Source organism: Aulonocara stuartgranti (assembly GCF_965226115.1).
Source record: "Aulonocara stuartgranti genome assembly, chromosome: 7".
Taxonomy (NCBI): Eukaryota; Metazoa; Chordata; class Actinopteri; order Cichliformes; family Cichlidae; genus Aulonocara; species Aulonocara stuartgranti.
The window spans coordinates 42,876,989-42,895,450 of NC_138945.1; the positions used below are offsets into that span (position 1 = coordinate 42,876,989).

The following is an 18,462-nucleotide window of genomic DNA, read 5'->3' on the forward strand; positions in this document are numbered from 1 at the left end:
TATCAGTCTACTCTTCATTTTATCAGAAACAGTTTTCACAGCTCGTACATTTGACTTTTACACATATATGTAAGTATTGAGCCAAATGTAATAATGCCAACATACTGAAGGAACAACATTTGTCTCTTATATATGATACATCTATATATGCACTGTCAAAAATACTTGTCTTTGAGTGAAGATTTAAGGTGATAGGACATATAAATAACTGCAACTTGAATCTTTACTGAAGCTCAGTATTTGAAACAGAGTTCACTCACATGTGCTGTACCAGTGTACCTGCACATGTGATGTGCAGGTACAATAGAAGTGATTTGATTTGAGAGTTCAAACTCACTGCTGTAATAGCTAATAATGATTAATATAATAACTATAATATTGGCCATATCATATTTACACTGACTTTAGTCTCATGAACAACATTAACTATTTGTTATTTACTAGCTAATCTTAAATGACTGTTCAGTACAGATATGAAGCCCAACAATCATGTTTTACAGTCCTGTGGTCTCAGCCTCAGATACTTATTAAATCACACAAAGCTCATGTAGAAACAACCAAACGAACAAAATATGTTCTCCTTCATTTCTGTCAACCACACGTTTCCAGCTATCATGGTTGCTAGGCAACCTGGGCAGCGCGACGGAGGCTAGACCGTCCCATTTCACAAGCCTCACGCTTCCGGCCTTAGCAGTCTTTGAGTACGCGGCCCTTGAGGACCATTGAGGCTGCGTACTTTAAGGCTGCAGACCCTGAATTGGGATACAGCCCTTGTCTGAGGCTTGGTGTGCGTGCTACTTCCTGTTTCATTTTGACAATCCCTTGTCTCTTGTGCATTGTGTGCGGTTTCGCTTCCCCTGTATTGTTATGCCTGATTTGTCCCTCCTGTGTTGCCATGTGTCTCCACTTTCCCAAATAATCCTCATGTGTATATATACTGTATCAGTTCCCCTTTGTCCTTCGCAGGAATGTCAGTTCACCTCCCTCCATGTGTCTTGTCCTTGTTCCAGGTTTAATGTTCTATATTCTGAAGATTTTGTTTTGCCTAGTTCAGTAAAGTCTAAGTCTCCCTTTGCCTAGTTTGGTTTTTCACCCAGCCTAAATAAACGGCTGGCTTTTTGTTAAGTCCAATCTTGTCTCTACACATCTGCATTTGATTCCTCTCTCCAACACAATCTGTGCATGACACATGAGACAGATCATGACACATGCATACAAACTTAATTATAATCTTAACTCTGAGCCGTTGTCCATTGACAATGTATCCAAGTGTACACACACACACACACACACACACACACACACACACACACACACACACACACACACAGAGTTACGGTTCAACGTGGGGGACTCAAGCGCAGGACTCCAGAATCAGTTGAACACAAGAATTTATTTACAGAGTTTACCCGATGTATATACAGGAAGTGCAGGGCAGTGCTATATACAACAATGTGGGGAACGGGGCTCCAGGGAAATCCAAAGGGGGGAATCACTCGTTCTCCAACTCTCCACACTCACGACCGCAGTTCCTTTCTCCATACTTGACACAAAGATTCACACAGGGAAGGTTATCCAGGAGGTCTGTATGTAGGTGAGGAAACAAGAATGAGTTACAACGTTCACAATAGACACTTGACTTAGCTTGAGCTGTAGCTTGACTCTCACTGACGCGTAGTAGACAACTATCCAGCGAAAACCAGCAGACTCCTCCTGGCTTAAACGCCGTTTGCCTTGATGGGCATCAGGTGTGTTCCCCTTCAGTGGGCGTGGGCCGAGGGTGTGAGCCCACAATGAGTTCTGCCCCAGCAACAGAGAGGAGGAGAGAGAGAGCAAGAGAGAGAGAAAAAGGCGGAAATGGCCGATCAGCGTCTTGCTGATCCCCCAGGCCATGACACACACATCGTATACAAGTGTACACACACACACACACACACACACACACACACACACACACACACAGAGATTTATGAGTTGTTTTGCTCATTTCAATTTTAAATCAATTTCAATTTATTTAAACAGCGCCAAATCACAACAACAGTCACCTTGAGGTGCTTTATATTGTAAGTTAGTTATATAATGTTATATATGTAAGTTATATTGCAACCCAACTATCAGACGACACCTATGAGCAAGCACTTTGGCAACAGTGGGAAGGGAAAACTGCCTTTTAACAGGAAGAAACCTCCAGCAGAACCAGGCTCAGGGAGGGGCGGCCATCTGCTGCGGCCAGTTGGGGGGTGAGGGGAGGGAGACAAGACAAAAGGCATGTTGTGGAAGAAAGCCAGAGATGAATAATAACTCATAATTAAATTCCCCTTCACTCACTGTATATAAACACACAGTGAGTGAAGGGGTGAGAGAAGGAGAAACACTCAGTGCATCATGGGAAGCCCCCAGAAACCCAAGTATACTGAAGCATAACTAAGGAAGGATTGAAGGTCACCTGATCCTCATGTGTATATAGCCCTAATTATAAGCTTTGTGACAAAGGAATGTCTTCAGCCTAATCTTAAAAGTAGAGAGGGTATCTGTCTCTAGAAACCAATTTTAATTGTTGGGTTCTTTTCTTTATGTATTATTGTATGGTCTACCTTTCAATAAGGAGATAAGAAGACTGTTGTTGTGATTTGGCTTTGTATAAATAAAAATGAATTTAATTGAATTATGTCCAGCTGTGATGAGTCAACTGCATGAAGGATGCACTGGGATCACCCGGTGGCATCTAGAGCCACCCATTTAAGTTCAAGGTAGTCCGTAGGCCAGGGGCATAGATTGCCGTGGCTGTGGAGGTGGGAGGGGTGTGTGTGGAATAGGGAGCAGGGGGTGTAAGGTCAGCCGGATGGCTCTCCAGCTTAAGTTAGGGTGATGGGGGTATGTGGCGGGGTGTGGTCTGCGACTCTGCTTCAGAGAAGGGGTGGTGCAGTGAGTTCAAGGGGGCAGTGCCAAGGAGGCTGGCAGGGCAGCTGGGACCAGAGAGTGGAGAGCTAAGCACCAACAAGGTTGTTGGTGCGCTCCACAAGGAATTGTAGACATTGTAAATAAATTGCCACTGTCCTTGCAATATTGTGTGATCATTTGGTCATACTTGCAAAGTGTAAATATCTAGAGATAAGATGGGATACATTGCTGTGTCAGACAGAAAGACAGTTCCAATGATTTAATTAGAGAAATAATCACTAAAATATTAGAAAAATGATGTTGTCCTGATAGCCATTATTTATTTTTTCTCTGAGCCCCTACATTCACCCCCGACTCTGCTCATTTTCTGTCTCCCAGCCCAATTCCGCTATCCTTCTGTCCTTCACACATTCTCTGTATTCTCCTTTCCCACAGCCTTGAGTCTATGTGACCCCTGGTGTGTCTATTGTTCAAAAAGTGGGGCAAGATGGACCAGCCATCTCCTTATTGAACCAGTAGTTGGGAAAATGAGGCCATGCTTAATGCCAGTTATTGTGTGTGTGTGTGTGTGTGTGTGTGTGTGTGTGTGTGTGTGTGTGTGTGTGTGTGTGTGTGTGTGTGTGTGTGTGTGAGAGAGGGAGAGAGAGAGAGAGAGGGCGCATGAGCAGGCAATGAACGATATGCTGTTTAATTCTAATCCTATAAGGATATCCTGTCTATTAAAGGATTATGGGTAGAAAACATATGCACTGTCGCATAATCACAACATAACAGTCTGTAATGACATAACTATAGAATAATCTCTTAATAATATTTTAATAGTGCACTGCAATCAGTGTGAAATGTTCTCCATGTAGTAACTGAACATTACTACATAGAGAAAAATATCTAAGAATAACTAAAATAACTAAAAATAACTAAAGTATCTTGAATAAGACTGGCTTGGGTTGAGAGGACAAAGACAGTACAAAGGCATGCTTTGGAAGAGAGCCAGAGATGAATAAAAACTAATGATTAAATGGAGAGAGGTGTATGAACAGAGAGTGAGTGAAAAGAAGTGAATGAAGAAGAAACTCTACACAGTACATTACGGGAAGCTCCCAGCAGCCTAGACCTATTGCAGCATAACAAAGGGAGAATTCAGGGTCACCTGATTCAGTCCTAACTATATGTTTTGTCAAAAAGGAAAGTTAAGCTGAAGGTGATTCTACAGAAGAAGGGCCTGAAAGCTGAAGCTCTCCCTCCCAGTCTACTTTTAAATACTCTGGGAACCACGAGTAAGCCCGCAGTCTGAGAGAGGAGTGCTCTAGTGGGCCGATAAAGTACTATGAGGTCTTTAAGATAAGATGGGGCCTGATTATTCAAGACTTTGTACATGAGGAGCAGGATTTTAAATTCAAATTCTGGATTTAACTGGGAACCAATGAAGAGCAGCCAAAACAAACACAGATATGAGTCAACTGTCAAAGGCCATAAGAAGATCAATGCTGTTTCTGTACTGTACTCTCCTTTCTAAAAGGAAAAAAGGACGGTTAGCGATAGAGGCCTATATTTAGCGAAAACAGGTGGGTCAAGAGATGGATTTTTAAATAGAGGCCTAATTGCTGCCACCTTAAACATTTGTGGTATGTATCCCAATAATAGATACATTGATCAGATTGCAGCATTAATCAATCATAGGACTTCTTTGAGCAGTTTTATCGGAATGGTGTCTAAGAGAGACACTGGTGGTTTGGAAGAAGTGATTACTGAAGTTGAAGTAGACATATATGCATATAGAGTGTGTATACACATGCAGTGGACCCAGGGGTGGGTCCATTTCATACATACTGTAATAGAAGAGTTACAGCTCTTTTTAATTTTGAATACTTAATCAGTGTTGCAAGAATAATGTGATAGTAATATCCTTGGATTAGCGTTATAAACAGAAGGCACAAGGATTTTTGCAGGATTATATCCCAAATGAAGGTCATTGTCTGTAAAGACAACTATCAAGCAAATCTTTACCAACTTAAAAAGCCTGAAAACAACATCAAGTTAGTGTAAGAAAATCCTTCACGTCAGTCAGCCTGTGTACATTTATGCTACACACACACATACACTCAACAAAAATATAAACGCAACACCTTTGTTACTGCTCCCATTCCCTATGGGATGGACGTAGAGACCTAAAATTCATTCCAGATACACAATATAACCATCCCTCCCAAACAGTGATCACAAATCAGTCCAAATGTGTGGTAGTGGGCACATCTGCTATATTGAGATAATCCATCCCACCTCACAGGTGTGCCACATCAGGATGCTGATCTGACATCATGAGTAGTGCACAGGTGTACCTCAGACTGCCCACAACAAAAGGCCACCCTGGAATGTGCAGTTTTTTGCGCTATTGGGGGTCTGGGGACCCAGAACCGGTCAGTATCTGGTGTGACCACCATTTGCCTCATGCAGTGCAACACATCGTCGCATGGAGTCTATCAGATTGTCAATTGTGGCCTGTGGAATGTTGGTCCACTCCACTTCAATGGCTGTGCGAGGTTGTTGGATATTCGTGGGAACTGGTACACGCTGTCGTATACGCCGGTCAAGCACATCCCGAACATGCTCAATGGGTGACATGTCCGGTGAGTATGCTGGCCATGCAAGAACTGGGACATTCTCAGCTGCCATCTGCCCTGAACAATGTGAACCATGATTCATCCGTGAAGCGCACACCTCTCCAACGTGCCAGACGCCATCGAATGTGAGCATTTGCCCACACAAGTCTGTTACGGCGACGAGCTGGAGTCAGGTCAAGACCCCAATGAGGACGACGGGCATGCAGTTGAGCGTCCCTGAGACGGTTTCTGACAGTTTGTGCAGAAATTGTTTGGTTGTGCAAACCAATTGTTCCAGCAGCTGTCTGGGTGGCTGGTCTCAGACGATCTTGGAGGTGAACCTGCTGGATGTGGAGGTCCTGGGCTGGTGTGGTTACACGAGGTCTGCGGTTGTGAGGCCGGTTGGATGTGCTGCCATATTCTCTGAAACGCCTGTGGAGACGGCTTATGGTTGAGAAATGAACATTCAATGCACGGGCGACAGATCTGGTTGACATTCCTGCTGTCAGCATGCCAATTGCACGTTCCCTCATTGCTTGTGGCATCTGTGGCATTTTGCTGTGAGACAAAACTGCACATTCCAGGGTGGCCTTTTGTTGTGGGCAGTCTGAGGTACACCTGAACACTACTCATGATGTCAGATCAGCATCCTGATGTGGCACACCTGTGAGGTGGGATGGATTATCTCAATATAGCAGATGTGCCCACTACCACACATTTGGACTGATTTGTGACCACTGTTTGGGAGGGATGGTTATATTGTGTATCTGGAATGAATTTTAGGTCTCTACATCCATCCCATGGGGAATGGGAGCAGTAACAAAGGTGTTGCGTTTATATTTTTGTTGAGTGTATATATATATATATCGCACACATTGGCACAATTGGCGTTTTATACCTCCTGAGCTACAACCACCCTGGTGTGTGCAATGGGTAGGATCATTTATGCACGTGCGGTGGCATACCATCTTTGGAATTTGGACAAATTTCCTGGCTTAGAGCATTTTTTGTTCAACAATAAATGTATGTGAAAGATCCTAAGAAATAAGTCTTCAGTTGTGTGGTATCAGCTATTGGATCCACTAAAGAGCTTTTGTCTCAACTATGACTGTACATGTCTGTGTAGGTTCTCAGCCATCCAGGTCATGGTAGTCTAAGGAGCTTGAAAAGAAAGCAACTAGATTTCTTTAAATTTCTTGACGACATTTCACCTCTCATCCAAGAGACTTCTTCAGTTCTAACACCAAATGGTGGAGAGTCCCAGGCATTTAACTAGTTATGTGCCTAATCACATGAGTCAAGGTGTTTGGGTCATTGCCACTTGAGTTTTGCGGTAAAACCAGTGTGAGACTTGAAAAACATTGAACAGAAGGGGTTGAAGTTAAGAAGCTTCTTGGATGAAAAGTGAAACGTTTTCAAGAAATTCCCTTAGATTATGACTGTACATGGTTCCTGACCTTAAATACATCTTTTAAGTAGGTTTTCATTAAAAACTGACTGAGACTAAAGCTGAATTAAAATCAGATGTCAGTATATGTTATCAATATTATTAGGCATAGTAACTTGTTCTGGTGCTCCTAGTGGCCCCAGAACACCACCATCAATTTAGCTTTGAAATGTTCTTTTAAAAACTCTTTTAATATCAAACCAGCTGCTAATAGAAACACCAAGACATGGTGCTATACAAATACATTGGAGGTAGTGGGTAGTGGCTTGCTCCTACTCTGTCTGCATCATGTAGGCATTAGATCCATTTAATAAAACAGGATAAGTGACTGTGGGATGAAATGGTGAAATCTTTCCTGTTTTCTATCTGAATAGAGATCTGTCCTGTGGTATCTGCCCACCTGTTTTTATGATTATTGCTTTGTCCATTTGATCTTTCTAGGCCTCCTATCCCATTTGAATAACTGTAAAGGATTCACAAATCACTTAAGATGATGATTGGCCATAAAATGAAAAGTGGTCAAAGGTTATTTAGGGTGACTGGTTCAAGGGTTCCAGAGAAGATGCTGGTATTTAACAACCTTTGGGGATAACAATCATAATAATATTTATGTAGTTCTAAAAGCATTTGTCAAAGACCTTTTTAATAATCATTAAAACCTTTATCATTTAAAAGCTTTTCTGAATTATTAATCACAGAAATCTATGATAAAGTATAAAAAACAAATCGTGCAACAAAAAAAGGAGGAGTCCACTGTGGGCGTGGTTTGTGGCTCATCTGCAGGGGTGGAGTGGACCAGTAGATTCAGAGGTGAACTGGCTGCTCCAGTTTGCATGCCAAATATCCATGGATATGATACTGCTGTCCAATGCATCCATTGGATGCATGTGTGATGGATAGAAAGCACAAAAGCATATAAGAAAGTACTTGTGTGAATGAAGAAAATAAGAATCAGACCATCTGCCATCACATTACTCCAGTGTTAGCAGCCTAGTATAGTATAAAGTATACTTTATACTGTGGCACTGTTCAAGTGACCTCAGGCAAACATCAACTGTAACAGTTTTTAAAACTAAGCTGAAGACTCGGCTTTTCTGTCTTTTCTGTAAGCTTATGGAAACTGCTGATTTTTCTATTGGTTGCTGTTGGGTTAGTTCATGTAAACATTGTGAATGTATGTAGGAAGTTGGGTTCCTAAAATGTTCCTAAAATGTTTTAGGAACCTTTTTATTCTATTTTACTTTAGTGTGAATCACCTCAATTTTATATGTACTATAGAAGTCAAATTTATTGAATCAACACCAGTTCCTTTCATCTCCAGCTACTTGCAAAGGTGAAGCCATTCCTCTGTTTCAGAGACTTTGAGAGAGATATCCATCCCTTCATTTCATCTCATCTCGACTTTTGGAATAGTAAGTCTGTCATCAGTTAGCCGACTGCTGCTGGTCCAAAACGCTCCAGCACGGTTACTAACTGGCACACACAAACGAAACCACATATCTCCCAAACTAACATTCTTACACTGGCTGCCAGTGAGTTTTTAAATTGATTTTAAGATTTAATTATCTAATGCTCCTAGCTGCCGCAAGGTCCAGATTAAAGCACTGAGGAGACCAGGCCTTTGCTGTGACTGCTTCTAAATTGTGGGACAAATTGCTCCTTCACATCAGGACCTCCCCAACATTGGACACTTTCAAGACCCATCTGAAAACCCACTTTTATTCTTTGGCTTTTAAATCAGAATGAGTTTGTACTGCTTTTATTTGTCTTATTTCTTACTCAAATCTTCCCATTTTATGCTTCTTTTCCTAAATAATATCAGGCATATTGTCTATATTATTATCTGTTTGGATGATCTTAAATGTACAGCATCTTGGTCAACAGTTGTTGTTTTAAATGTGCCATATAATTCATTTTGACTCTGACTACAAAAATGAATCATCATGAAGGTGTTTATCAGCTTGGTAAAATAAAACCTGGGTTTAACTGGGGCACATGAAAGGGAAGGTGTTTTGTGGCAGATGAACTGTACATAAAAATGTGCATGTTTTTAAAACACATAATGACTTGCTAACATGTGTCATTTCTTACAGGAAGAAAAAACCTTTGGATGTCAAAGAATCAAAAACTTGGAGAAACCTAGGTTAAAATAATGTAAAAATACCACAACAACTGGTCCCACATAAAAGTAAGTGCAGGTCGCGTTATCATTGCAGAAAGGATCAAATTACAGTTCAGCTGTGGATTTGTTTATTCTGTGATTTTTGAGGCCCCTTTTACTGATATATTCAACAAGTCAGCACAAAACATTTTGCAATCTGTGTGGTATTTCGGCAGGTTGAGCATCTTTTTGGAGGGAAAAGGGAGTGTGAAAGGAGGAGAGAGTAGAGCGAGCATTAAAATAATGTCAGGTGCGAGGGAGCGAAAACAGAGAGAAAGAGAAAACCAACCCAAGCAGCTGGTGTAATTACAGAGCGGCAAACACAGGGAGAATAAAGGGAGAGAAAAAACAAAAAAATGATATAAGATTGAATGCTGGGCTCCACCTCTTGCTGCCTCTGTGCAGCCCTCAACACCTGTCTACCAGCTGGACTAACTTCACTGGACCAGTTTGCTGTTTCTCTCTTAGTATTTTTAAACTTTGACATGCATTCTCTTAGAGTCCTGTATTTACGGCTCCAAGACTTATTCCCAGCACAACACAGCACATTACCTGGGCTGTAACATTAGCAGACCCTCAAAAGTTTGGAATAAAAACTTTTTTCTTTTTTTTTTTTAAATCTACAGCTTCTATAAACTATTACTGTCAGATGAATACAGGTTTTTATCATGAATATGGTATTTCAGATACCCTTCCGTTCTGGTAGAATATAACAAAGGATTTCCCCCTATTATTTTTTTCTTTCTTTTTTTTTTAAACACATCGTCACTGCAATGTCAAACACAAAGAAAGCTCAATAAACCAGGAATCCAGGATCAATCAGTGACGCCATTCCTGAGTTGCAGTTTCCAGAGGTTCCAGGTGTCGAGAGTGCCTACATGACTGAAACATGACCACTGCTCAAATCGGTTCATATGATGAAACATCACTGGCCCTAAGAATACTTAAAGAGAGATTTTTCATAGATTTTCCAGAGAGATAAAATGAGGAAGACTCTTGATGAAGCGGATATACTGGATCGCAGGTTGACCCAGGGCACTGCTCTGTGTCAGCGGTGGTCTTAAAATGTACTCCCAGTTTCTAGATGATACTTCCTTCAAGCAGTGGTACAGGAAGAAGCTCAGTCAACAGAAGTCAACATGATATACAGAACAAAGTTCCATCATATCTGCAGCCAACTACATTACACTACATTGCTCTCTCTCTCTCTCTCTCTCTCTCTATTTGCCTATTTGCACTACTCTGCCTGGTTTGCACTCAATGTCATTTACCCTTATATTGTATATTGTATAGCTTTCTTGTTATATGTAAAATTGTATTATATTATTTAATTTTTTTTACTTTAAAATATTTTACTTGCATTTTTAATCACTCTTATATTTAAATGTTAATTTTCTATTTTATCTAGGGATTGAGAGTAACGAAGTTTCTATTCTCTGTATGTCCTGTACATGTGGCAGAATTGACAATAAAGTTGACTTTGACTTGACTTTGACTCTCTCTCTCTCTCTCTCTCTCTCTCTCTCTCTCTCTCTCTCTATATATATATATATATATATATATATATATATATATATTATATTCATCTGTAAATTCTGCATGCTAATAATATCTAAACTTAAACTTAACTTAAACTTTCCCTCTGCTCTACATGTTCAGGTTTCAGATGTGGTCATTATGCTATCAGGGAATATACAAGTATAGGCTAAAATTGTGTTTGCAGTGGATCAAATACTTGTTAAGATTGATTCATTTGACCCCTTTAAAAGTCACTAATAAAGGCTTTGGAGCAGCACTCGTTTTGCTCTGCTTTTACCCACATGGGGGCAGCAGAGCATTTTGTAAAGACGACTAAACGTGATCAATTGTTAATGTTATTAAGGTGTTTATAGGAAACAGAAAAGGTTAATAAAATGAATAAATTGGATATTTGTATTTTTTTCTGTAGTAAGTAATCTCCAGCAAAGGTTTTGAAAAGCGTTTTCTCTCCTTTTAGGTGACTGTTGTTCACAGTCCAACAAAACACATGGACCCTGATGTTCACATATAGCACAAGGTCTACATATTATAGATTATAGATAGATTATTGATGGATGATGGTATGCCGTGAAAATGTCTGATGCAATTGAGAAATGATTTTAGAGATTATATCAAGTTATATGTAACATTTGTTCCTCGCGTGATATAAAATATTTAAATACGTTTAGATGGACAAATCAATGAGCAGAGATAAAAACATACACAGCTCCAAGGACCGAGTTCATTTACTATATCTACCAATAGGTGTCGCACTCGCCACACGAGGCCGAACAGCCTTATGAATACGTCTGGTCAGGTGTTACAATCGGAGGCTCGTTGGTCTAGGGGTATGATTCTCGCTTTGGGTGCGAGAGGTCCCGGGTTCAAATCCCGGACGAGCCCTCTTTTCTTTTTATTTGTACATTTCCTTGTTTCTTCAGAAAAGCAGTGACTGGAAGCAATTACTGCATGATTTTTCTTTTCTAACATCTACATGTTAGAGCAAGTTATACATTTCTTTCCATGATTTCTTTTAAAGCATTGTGACCGTATGTGATTTAGTGGTTGCCTTGTTATAGCTGAACTCCTCAGCAGCTCAGAGAGACACAGTGTTCTGGTTCCTCTGACTGTATCTACCTCCAAAGAGCTTTAAAGGATATGCAGAGGTAAAAAAGCCCACATGGGCTTTGCATTTGTTGTACTGTATGTAGTTTCTGTGTGCTTCTGTTTTGTATTTTCCATTAACCAAACCTTAGATGGTTTCCCCTCCCTGATTCTGGTTCTGCCACATTGCCTTCCTGTTGTACAGAAGATCTTGTTTCCCACCTTCTGCATCTGAATGCTGGGATGCTCTCCAAAACTGAAGGGTCTTCACCTCATATAAAGCAACTGCGACTGTTGTAAATTATATAAATAAAATTGAACTGAAGTGAACTGAATAACCTCAGACAAAACTTTCCTTAAAATAAAACCTTTATTATATAAAAATGCTTTTGATACAAAAAATGTCACAAGGGTAAATTACGCAAAGCATTCTTAGCAGAGACAACAAGTACAGGGTTTTACTGACACAGTGGTTTGAGGCAGGGCCTATAGCCCTCAACATAAATGTGTTGTGCTGCTAAAAAAGCACCCAACTTCAGCTACCTAAGCTGGAAATCTATTTTAGCTGTAATGTCACCTGACTGGAGATAATTTAATCAGGCAACAGGAACAAAGCTTACTCCAAGACCATGCAATTCCTGACCTTTACAAAGTGCTGCCAAACTGCACTTCCCTCTAACTCATCTAACACAGGTGAACTTCTTCCAGGCACAAAGGGGCAACAAAGGACACTTTCACCTTGATGACTGCTAAAAGAAGCACTTTTCTGACCCACTATCTGTCTTTGAACTTGAAAATGGTTAATTCTCGTGCCAATCTATAGTCTTTACGGTAACAGTGCCAAATATTCCTATAGGGAGTGAATAAAGTTGTGCCCTCTGGATCAGCATGAAATATCGTTGGAGAAAATTCTTTCTTTGAAGCAGGACACAACCAAATTAAAACAGGTCATTCGTAAGTTTAAAATTGTTCATTCTTTTAGGAGCATGATCACCAGCTGTTACTACGACATCAATTTCTTGTATGTAACGAGCAAAGATTAATGGGTCAGCAAAGTCTCGAGATTTCATCCTCAGTGGACTACTAATAGACAACTTCTTCAAAATCTCTCCAGTAGTTATTATCTTACAAAATGTGGCAAAGCTCAGAGGCCAGAAAGTTTGTCTAACCTGAGGCAACTGCTACCTTTGGTTTAATTTAATCCAATTTAATTACATTTTATTTATACAGTTCCATATTAAAGCAACAGTTGCCTCGAGGTGCTCGGGATTACTCAGAATGCTTCAAACTGTGTGTGTTAGACTCACAGCATCTAAACCATCCTTCAAGCTCAGGTTATGCAGTGATGAGTTCATTGTACGAAAACCCGCAAAAGACTTTGTGGGGAGATCAGGGAAGAGTCATCTGAAGCATGGAGGTTTTCAACCTTTTAACCTCCTTCCAAAAATAACTCCTTCAAACCAAACATTTCAACTGACACAGAGACATACATAATGATCTACATACAAAGTACAAAGAACAAACATGGCTATAAGAATAATTTGCTATTAACTGTAAAGTAGCTTCACGATCTACTGTCAGTATAAGAGTGGCAATTTTGGCCTTTCTGTGTAATGATAGTAACTGATATCGTATGTACACAATAGCAGCAAACATATTTTTGGTAAACAGGATGATGAGAATACAGAAAAAGTGATGGAAGAGGTTCTTAGTTACACCAAAAAGCATTAATTTCTCATAACTCAATCACTGACTTCATTACACATATTTACAATAGCTTTACATGTTGGCATTCGTCTGGTGTTTGCAGGCAGGCGGTGACTTTACTCAATGAAGAGACTGTTAGCAGTCGCTTTGTTGACTGGAGAAGGCTCTACTTCTTCACAAGGCACAGGGCTCAGCTATGGAGGATTGAAAGTTTGGAATGGAGGAACAAAATGTGGGAAAAGAAGCAGACTTGACCTCTGTGATCATCCACTCATATTATAAATCAGTCATCAGATTTTTCCAATTCACCTAGCAAGCCTTCACATGCCTGTATGCTCCTGTATATTCATTCATCCTTCATTCACACACTCACTCACTCCACTGTCCTTTGTTTTCTGTCAAGCTGGGGATCACCCACTATGAATAAAGTATGAAAAACATTTCCATTATTTGTTGTTTGTTTTTTTTGTTTTGTTCATGTGATTTTTAACACTACAGTATATACAGTCCTGCTGACACAGATGCTGTGAGGAAGGACAAGACAGATCTGTGAAGATTGGGGGAGATGAGGTGGTGGTCTTTTGGATGCACTGGATCTGTGGTTTTCACACTCAATTGGTGAGGTCACTGCATGCTGAAGAGGAAGTAGCATGAGAAATCAGGATCCTTTTTGGACTGATGGAAACCCAAAACCGGCCCAGCACAGGAAGGTTTCTTCATTCCATGGAATGAAAGTTAAAGAGGGAATGCCCTGAGGCATGGCAGGGACAGCCTTGAACCTTCAACCTGTTCCATGAGAGTGAATGTTCAAGCAGGGCATTTGGAAGATTAGACAATGGCCACCCTGAGAACTCCTGGATGACTGGAATGATAAAAGGACCAATAAGGCATATCAGCCTAATCAGCTGATATGAAGCTCTCGTAGCTAGCTGACTTCATCCCTTTCTTTCTCACAGGGGTCCCAGGCTGTTGAGGGTCATGAAGAGTCAGTGCAGGGAGAGGGAGGAGGGGGACATAGGTGGAAGTAGGAACGCTCTGTAGAAGGGGATGGAGGGCAGCTTTCCTCAGCTGACATGTACTGGGATCGGGGCGTGGGGGGTGGAGGGTATGGGTCAGAGTCTGAGTTGAGGTCCATGTAGTACTTGTGTTTGGTTTGGCTGCCATGGCCAGAGCCCTTCCAGCGACCCACTGACAGCCCCAGCCCAGCCGGCGGGTGGTGGGGAGTGTAGTCGCTGTCGCAAACATCGGTACTGCAGGGAGTGGTAGGTGGGACGGTGCCACGGACCGGGTTATAGGGTCTGAAGGAGAGATGACACAAACTTAGTTTTCATTGCAGTTTACATACAATTAATCTTTGTTTACATCATAATAACCGAAAAAAGTTAAAAAAAAAAAAGATCGCAAAATCAACAGCAGGAGATGTGAACGTCTCCTGCTGAGGAGGAAGTCCAAAGCCCAGTAAAATAATTACAGTGTCATAAAGTTTGCAAGTGTCTGGTAAACACACACATGACAGACACTTGCATCTCTGGCATGTGTGTGCTTGGAGATAGGCAATGATAAGACTGTATGACCTATATGATCTGGTGGTAGATGGACTGTTGGAAGAGTAGAAGATCTCTGTGTTGTAGAGAGAGCGGTCAGTGGCTGGAGAGGGAGGAGGATTCAGGATCTACAAAACAGAACAAAAATCTGTAAGTAAACCGGAAAGTAAACCATAAACAGCCTGTGCACTGTGTGTGTGTGTGTGTGTACCTGAGGATAGAAGGCTCCCTTTGTAGATGAAGAGCTGCTGGATGAAGCTCCAGTCACATGATTTCTATCATAAAGAGGAGCTCCACTGCTGCTGCTGCCCATCAGACTGACAGAACTCATCATGGACTTCCCACAGGAGATACCTGCACACAATAGTTTACAGGTATTATTAACACCTGTGCTGATAAGTAGCAGTGTAACCATAGCACTGCTGCTGTGTGCTCCAGCTTACCTTGATAGGTACCATGCTGAGAACCGCTGGGGGTGATGAAGTTGAGAGGTACATGGGGTGTCCCGCTGATGTACTCATGAGGAAAAGTCCCACTGGGGCCTTTGTATCGTCGACACACCACACGCTGGCAGACAAAATAAGCTCCCCCGATGATGAAGACGAGCAGGATGATGGCAATAACTGGGCCGATAGTGTTGGGCCCAGTGCTAGGGATGCCACTGGAGGGAGGTGACACATGCTCTGAACATGGACAAGAAAAAAAGAATACAGTGTAAGACGGGAAGTTTACCAGAGAATATACAGCCATGTTTCTGCAGTTTGAATATCTCAGTGTTTTTACCGCAGGCGAGCTCATCTGATCCATCAGGACAGTCGGAGTAATTGTCACACTGTTGTTTCTTTGTGATACATTGATTGTCACCACAGCGGAACTGGTTGGGAGGGCAGATAGCTGGAGTAGAAGAGGAAACGTAGCAAGATGTTTCAATGGCATTTTTTTGTTTAAAAAAACAATAAAACCAAAAGCTGTCGCATTTATGTACATTTTATACGCAACAGGAAGAAGAACGATGGAAAATTATATGCCAGTGATTGGAAATTTTCTTTGTTTAGACCGAGCATGGGGGGAACTGTTACTGAATGCAACACAAATATGAGGTGGACAAGATAGCAGAACACATACGTGGAACCTCTGCAAATATTTCTGTTGCAAACAGACAAATCCAGCCATAGCAGTGGAGAATCAACAAAAGAAGGGTGACGTTTCAAAAAGTAGGTGGGTTGGTTTTGTGACTAAGGAGACCCAGGGAAGATGCTCTTTATATATTCTATGAATGATCAGATCAATGAAAATAAACACACTGAGAGCTCCAAGACAGACACGAACAGTGTCGCTGACTTATTGTTTTTATCTATGCAACTGAAATTTCAGCAGTTTAAAAAACCGCAGACATCTTTAAGCGGCAGTTGTGAGCCTGTATGAAAATGTGAAAAATGGCTGTTTGGTGCTGGCGCTACTCATTAGACCAAACACAACAATGCAAGACTACAAGGAGTCACTTTAGTAACTGGCTGTTTTTGTTGGTCAGGCTTCTGTGGCTGTAAATGCAATAGTCTTCTATTCTCCCTGTAGTTTAATTTAAACACAATCTGCATTAAGAGGAGCCAATAATGCTCCAAGCACGCACTTGGCAAGAATGGTAAGGAAAAACTCTTAACAGGAAGAAACCTCCAGCTCAACCAGGCTCACACATGGAGAGCCAACTGATGTGAACAGTTGGGGGTGAGGTTAAAGAGAAGACAGCAGAGGGAGGTAAGGTCACAAGATCCAGCCCTAACTATATACTCTATCAAAAAGGACGTTTTTATAAAACAGTTTTTGAAAAGCAGAAACTTTTTAGAAAGAAGTGCACTATTTGGTCAGTACAGTCCTATGGGTTCTTTAACATTATAACTATATACACTGATAGAGCTTTAGAGGACGTAGAGAGGATGATTTTTTAACCCCACGACAATTCTGGTCCTAATGAGGAAAAAATGACTTAGAAACTTCGTATAAAGAGTATTTATACATTTCATAACTGTAAGGGTTTATCTTACAATAGAAAGTGCTTCGAGGCAACTGCTGTTTTGATTTGGTGCTATGACTCATAGGTAAACTCAGGCTATTATTTGTTTAGTAGAAATATCAAGCATCCTAAAGAACACTGAAAGTAAAACCTAATTTATCAGTCACAAAACTTCCATGCATAATGCTGCAAACATCTGTGCCTGAGTTGAGCGTGTAAACCTACTTTCACAGTCCTGCTCATCAGAGTGATCAGCACAGTCCAATTCACCATTGCAGCGTCTTTGAGCATCAATGCAGCCTCCTTTGTCACATCGGAACTGGTATGTAGAACAGATGGGACAGTTGTCTTCATCACTGCCATCTTCACATTCTGGAAAGCCGTCGCAACGCCAGGCCATTGGAATGCAATCAATCTCCCCTGTGGAGCAGGTGAATTGCTCTGTTGAGCAGGTAGGCGGCTCTGAGAAAAAACAGAGAAGACAACATATAAGGAAGAGAATGAAGCAGAGAGACAAGTCACAATTATCTGTGGAAGGGAGAAGCACTGAACTTTAGATTAGACCCTTCAGACTAAGAGGGACAAAACCTAAACAACAGGAGTGAACATGCATGCAAATGTATATACAGTGTATGTACAGTGTGTCATTAGACATTTAAACATTCCTATAAATAACCTCTGTCACTGTTAGAGTAATTACAACCAGCATTGCTTCCTCTCTGCTGCCTGTATTAATCTGTTGTGCAACAGTATAACTAAAACACAAAGAGTTCTTGAATTGGAGTTGTAGAAGAAAAAGCCTTGAATGTCCTTGTACTTCTGAAACTCAATCAGATATGCAGGTCGGACATGTCTGCTTCTCTGAATTCTCCACCCAGAAATGAAAAGGCACCTGAGTGCTGTTACTGTGTTGCTCACCTCCACAGTGCAGCAGGTCCTGCAGCAACACCAGGTGCATGGGACAGGAGCAGCGAGGTGTTCCATCACCCTTAGCAATGCAGATGTGAGAACAGCCCCCATTGTCACGAGAACATGGGTGGGACGCTGTAGAAAGAAAAACAGCCATTGATACAAAGGCCAAACCATAAAGCCACACTAATATAGCTAATAGTTCTGTGGGAAAGATCTGTACCAAACTCCTGTGGGTCGATCTCTTCCACAGCGTGGATGGAGGTAAGGTATGATATCCGTCCCTGTATGCGTGTGCGCCCATCTCCAGTAAGTTTGTCCACCCTTTCAATCATCTGCTGCTGACGGTCAATCCAGTACAGATGGTCACCCAGCACTGTCAGCCCCATAGGCTGGAGAATGTTTGAGTCCTGTAGGACAATGCGATTTGCTCCTGGGATAGATGCAATGATATAATAAGAACAAGAAAATAGTTTTTCCTGGTGATGATAATTGAGAGTTTGTAAAATCCAACAACCCTACGTTGTTTTTTCCTCACTTCTCTAAATAAAAATATTGAT

General features: G+C 41.2%; 1 protein-coding gene across 1 annotated transcript in view; it reads right to left on the bottom strand.

Annotated features, from left to right (window-relative positions):
• Positions 1-12,082: 12,082 nt before the first annotated feature.
• Positions 12,083-18,462, bottom strand: part of lrp5 (low density lipoprotein receptor-related protein 5) — a 54,463-nt gene continuing 48,083 nt past the window's right edge. The window contains exons 22-29 of the mRNA XM_082541276.1: positions 18,126-18,335; positions 17,912-18,037; positions 17,219-17,455; positions 15,766-15,876; positions 15,426-15,665; positions 15,194-15,336; positions 15,013-15,110; positions 12,083-14,736 (exon numbers count right to left, since the gene is read on the bottom strand). Coding sequence (XP_082397402.1) covers positions 14,415-14,736; positions 15,013-15,110; positions 15,194-15,336; positions 15,426-15,665; positions 15,766-15,876; positions 17,219-17,455; positions 17,912-18,037; positions 18,126-18,335 — 1,487 coding nt within the window. The 3' untranslated portion in view covers positions 12,083-14,414. The remainder of the gene's footprint in view (positions 14,737-15,012; positions 15,111-15,193; positions 15,337-15,425; positions 15,666-15,765; positions 15,877-17,218; positions 17,456-17,911; positions 18,038-18,125; positions 18,336-18,462) is intronic.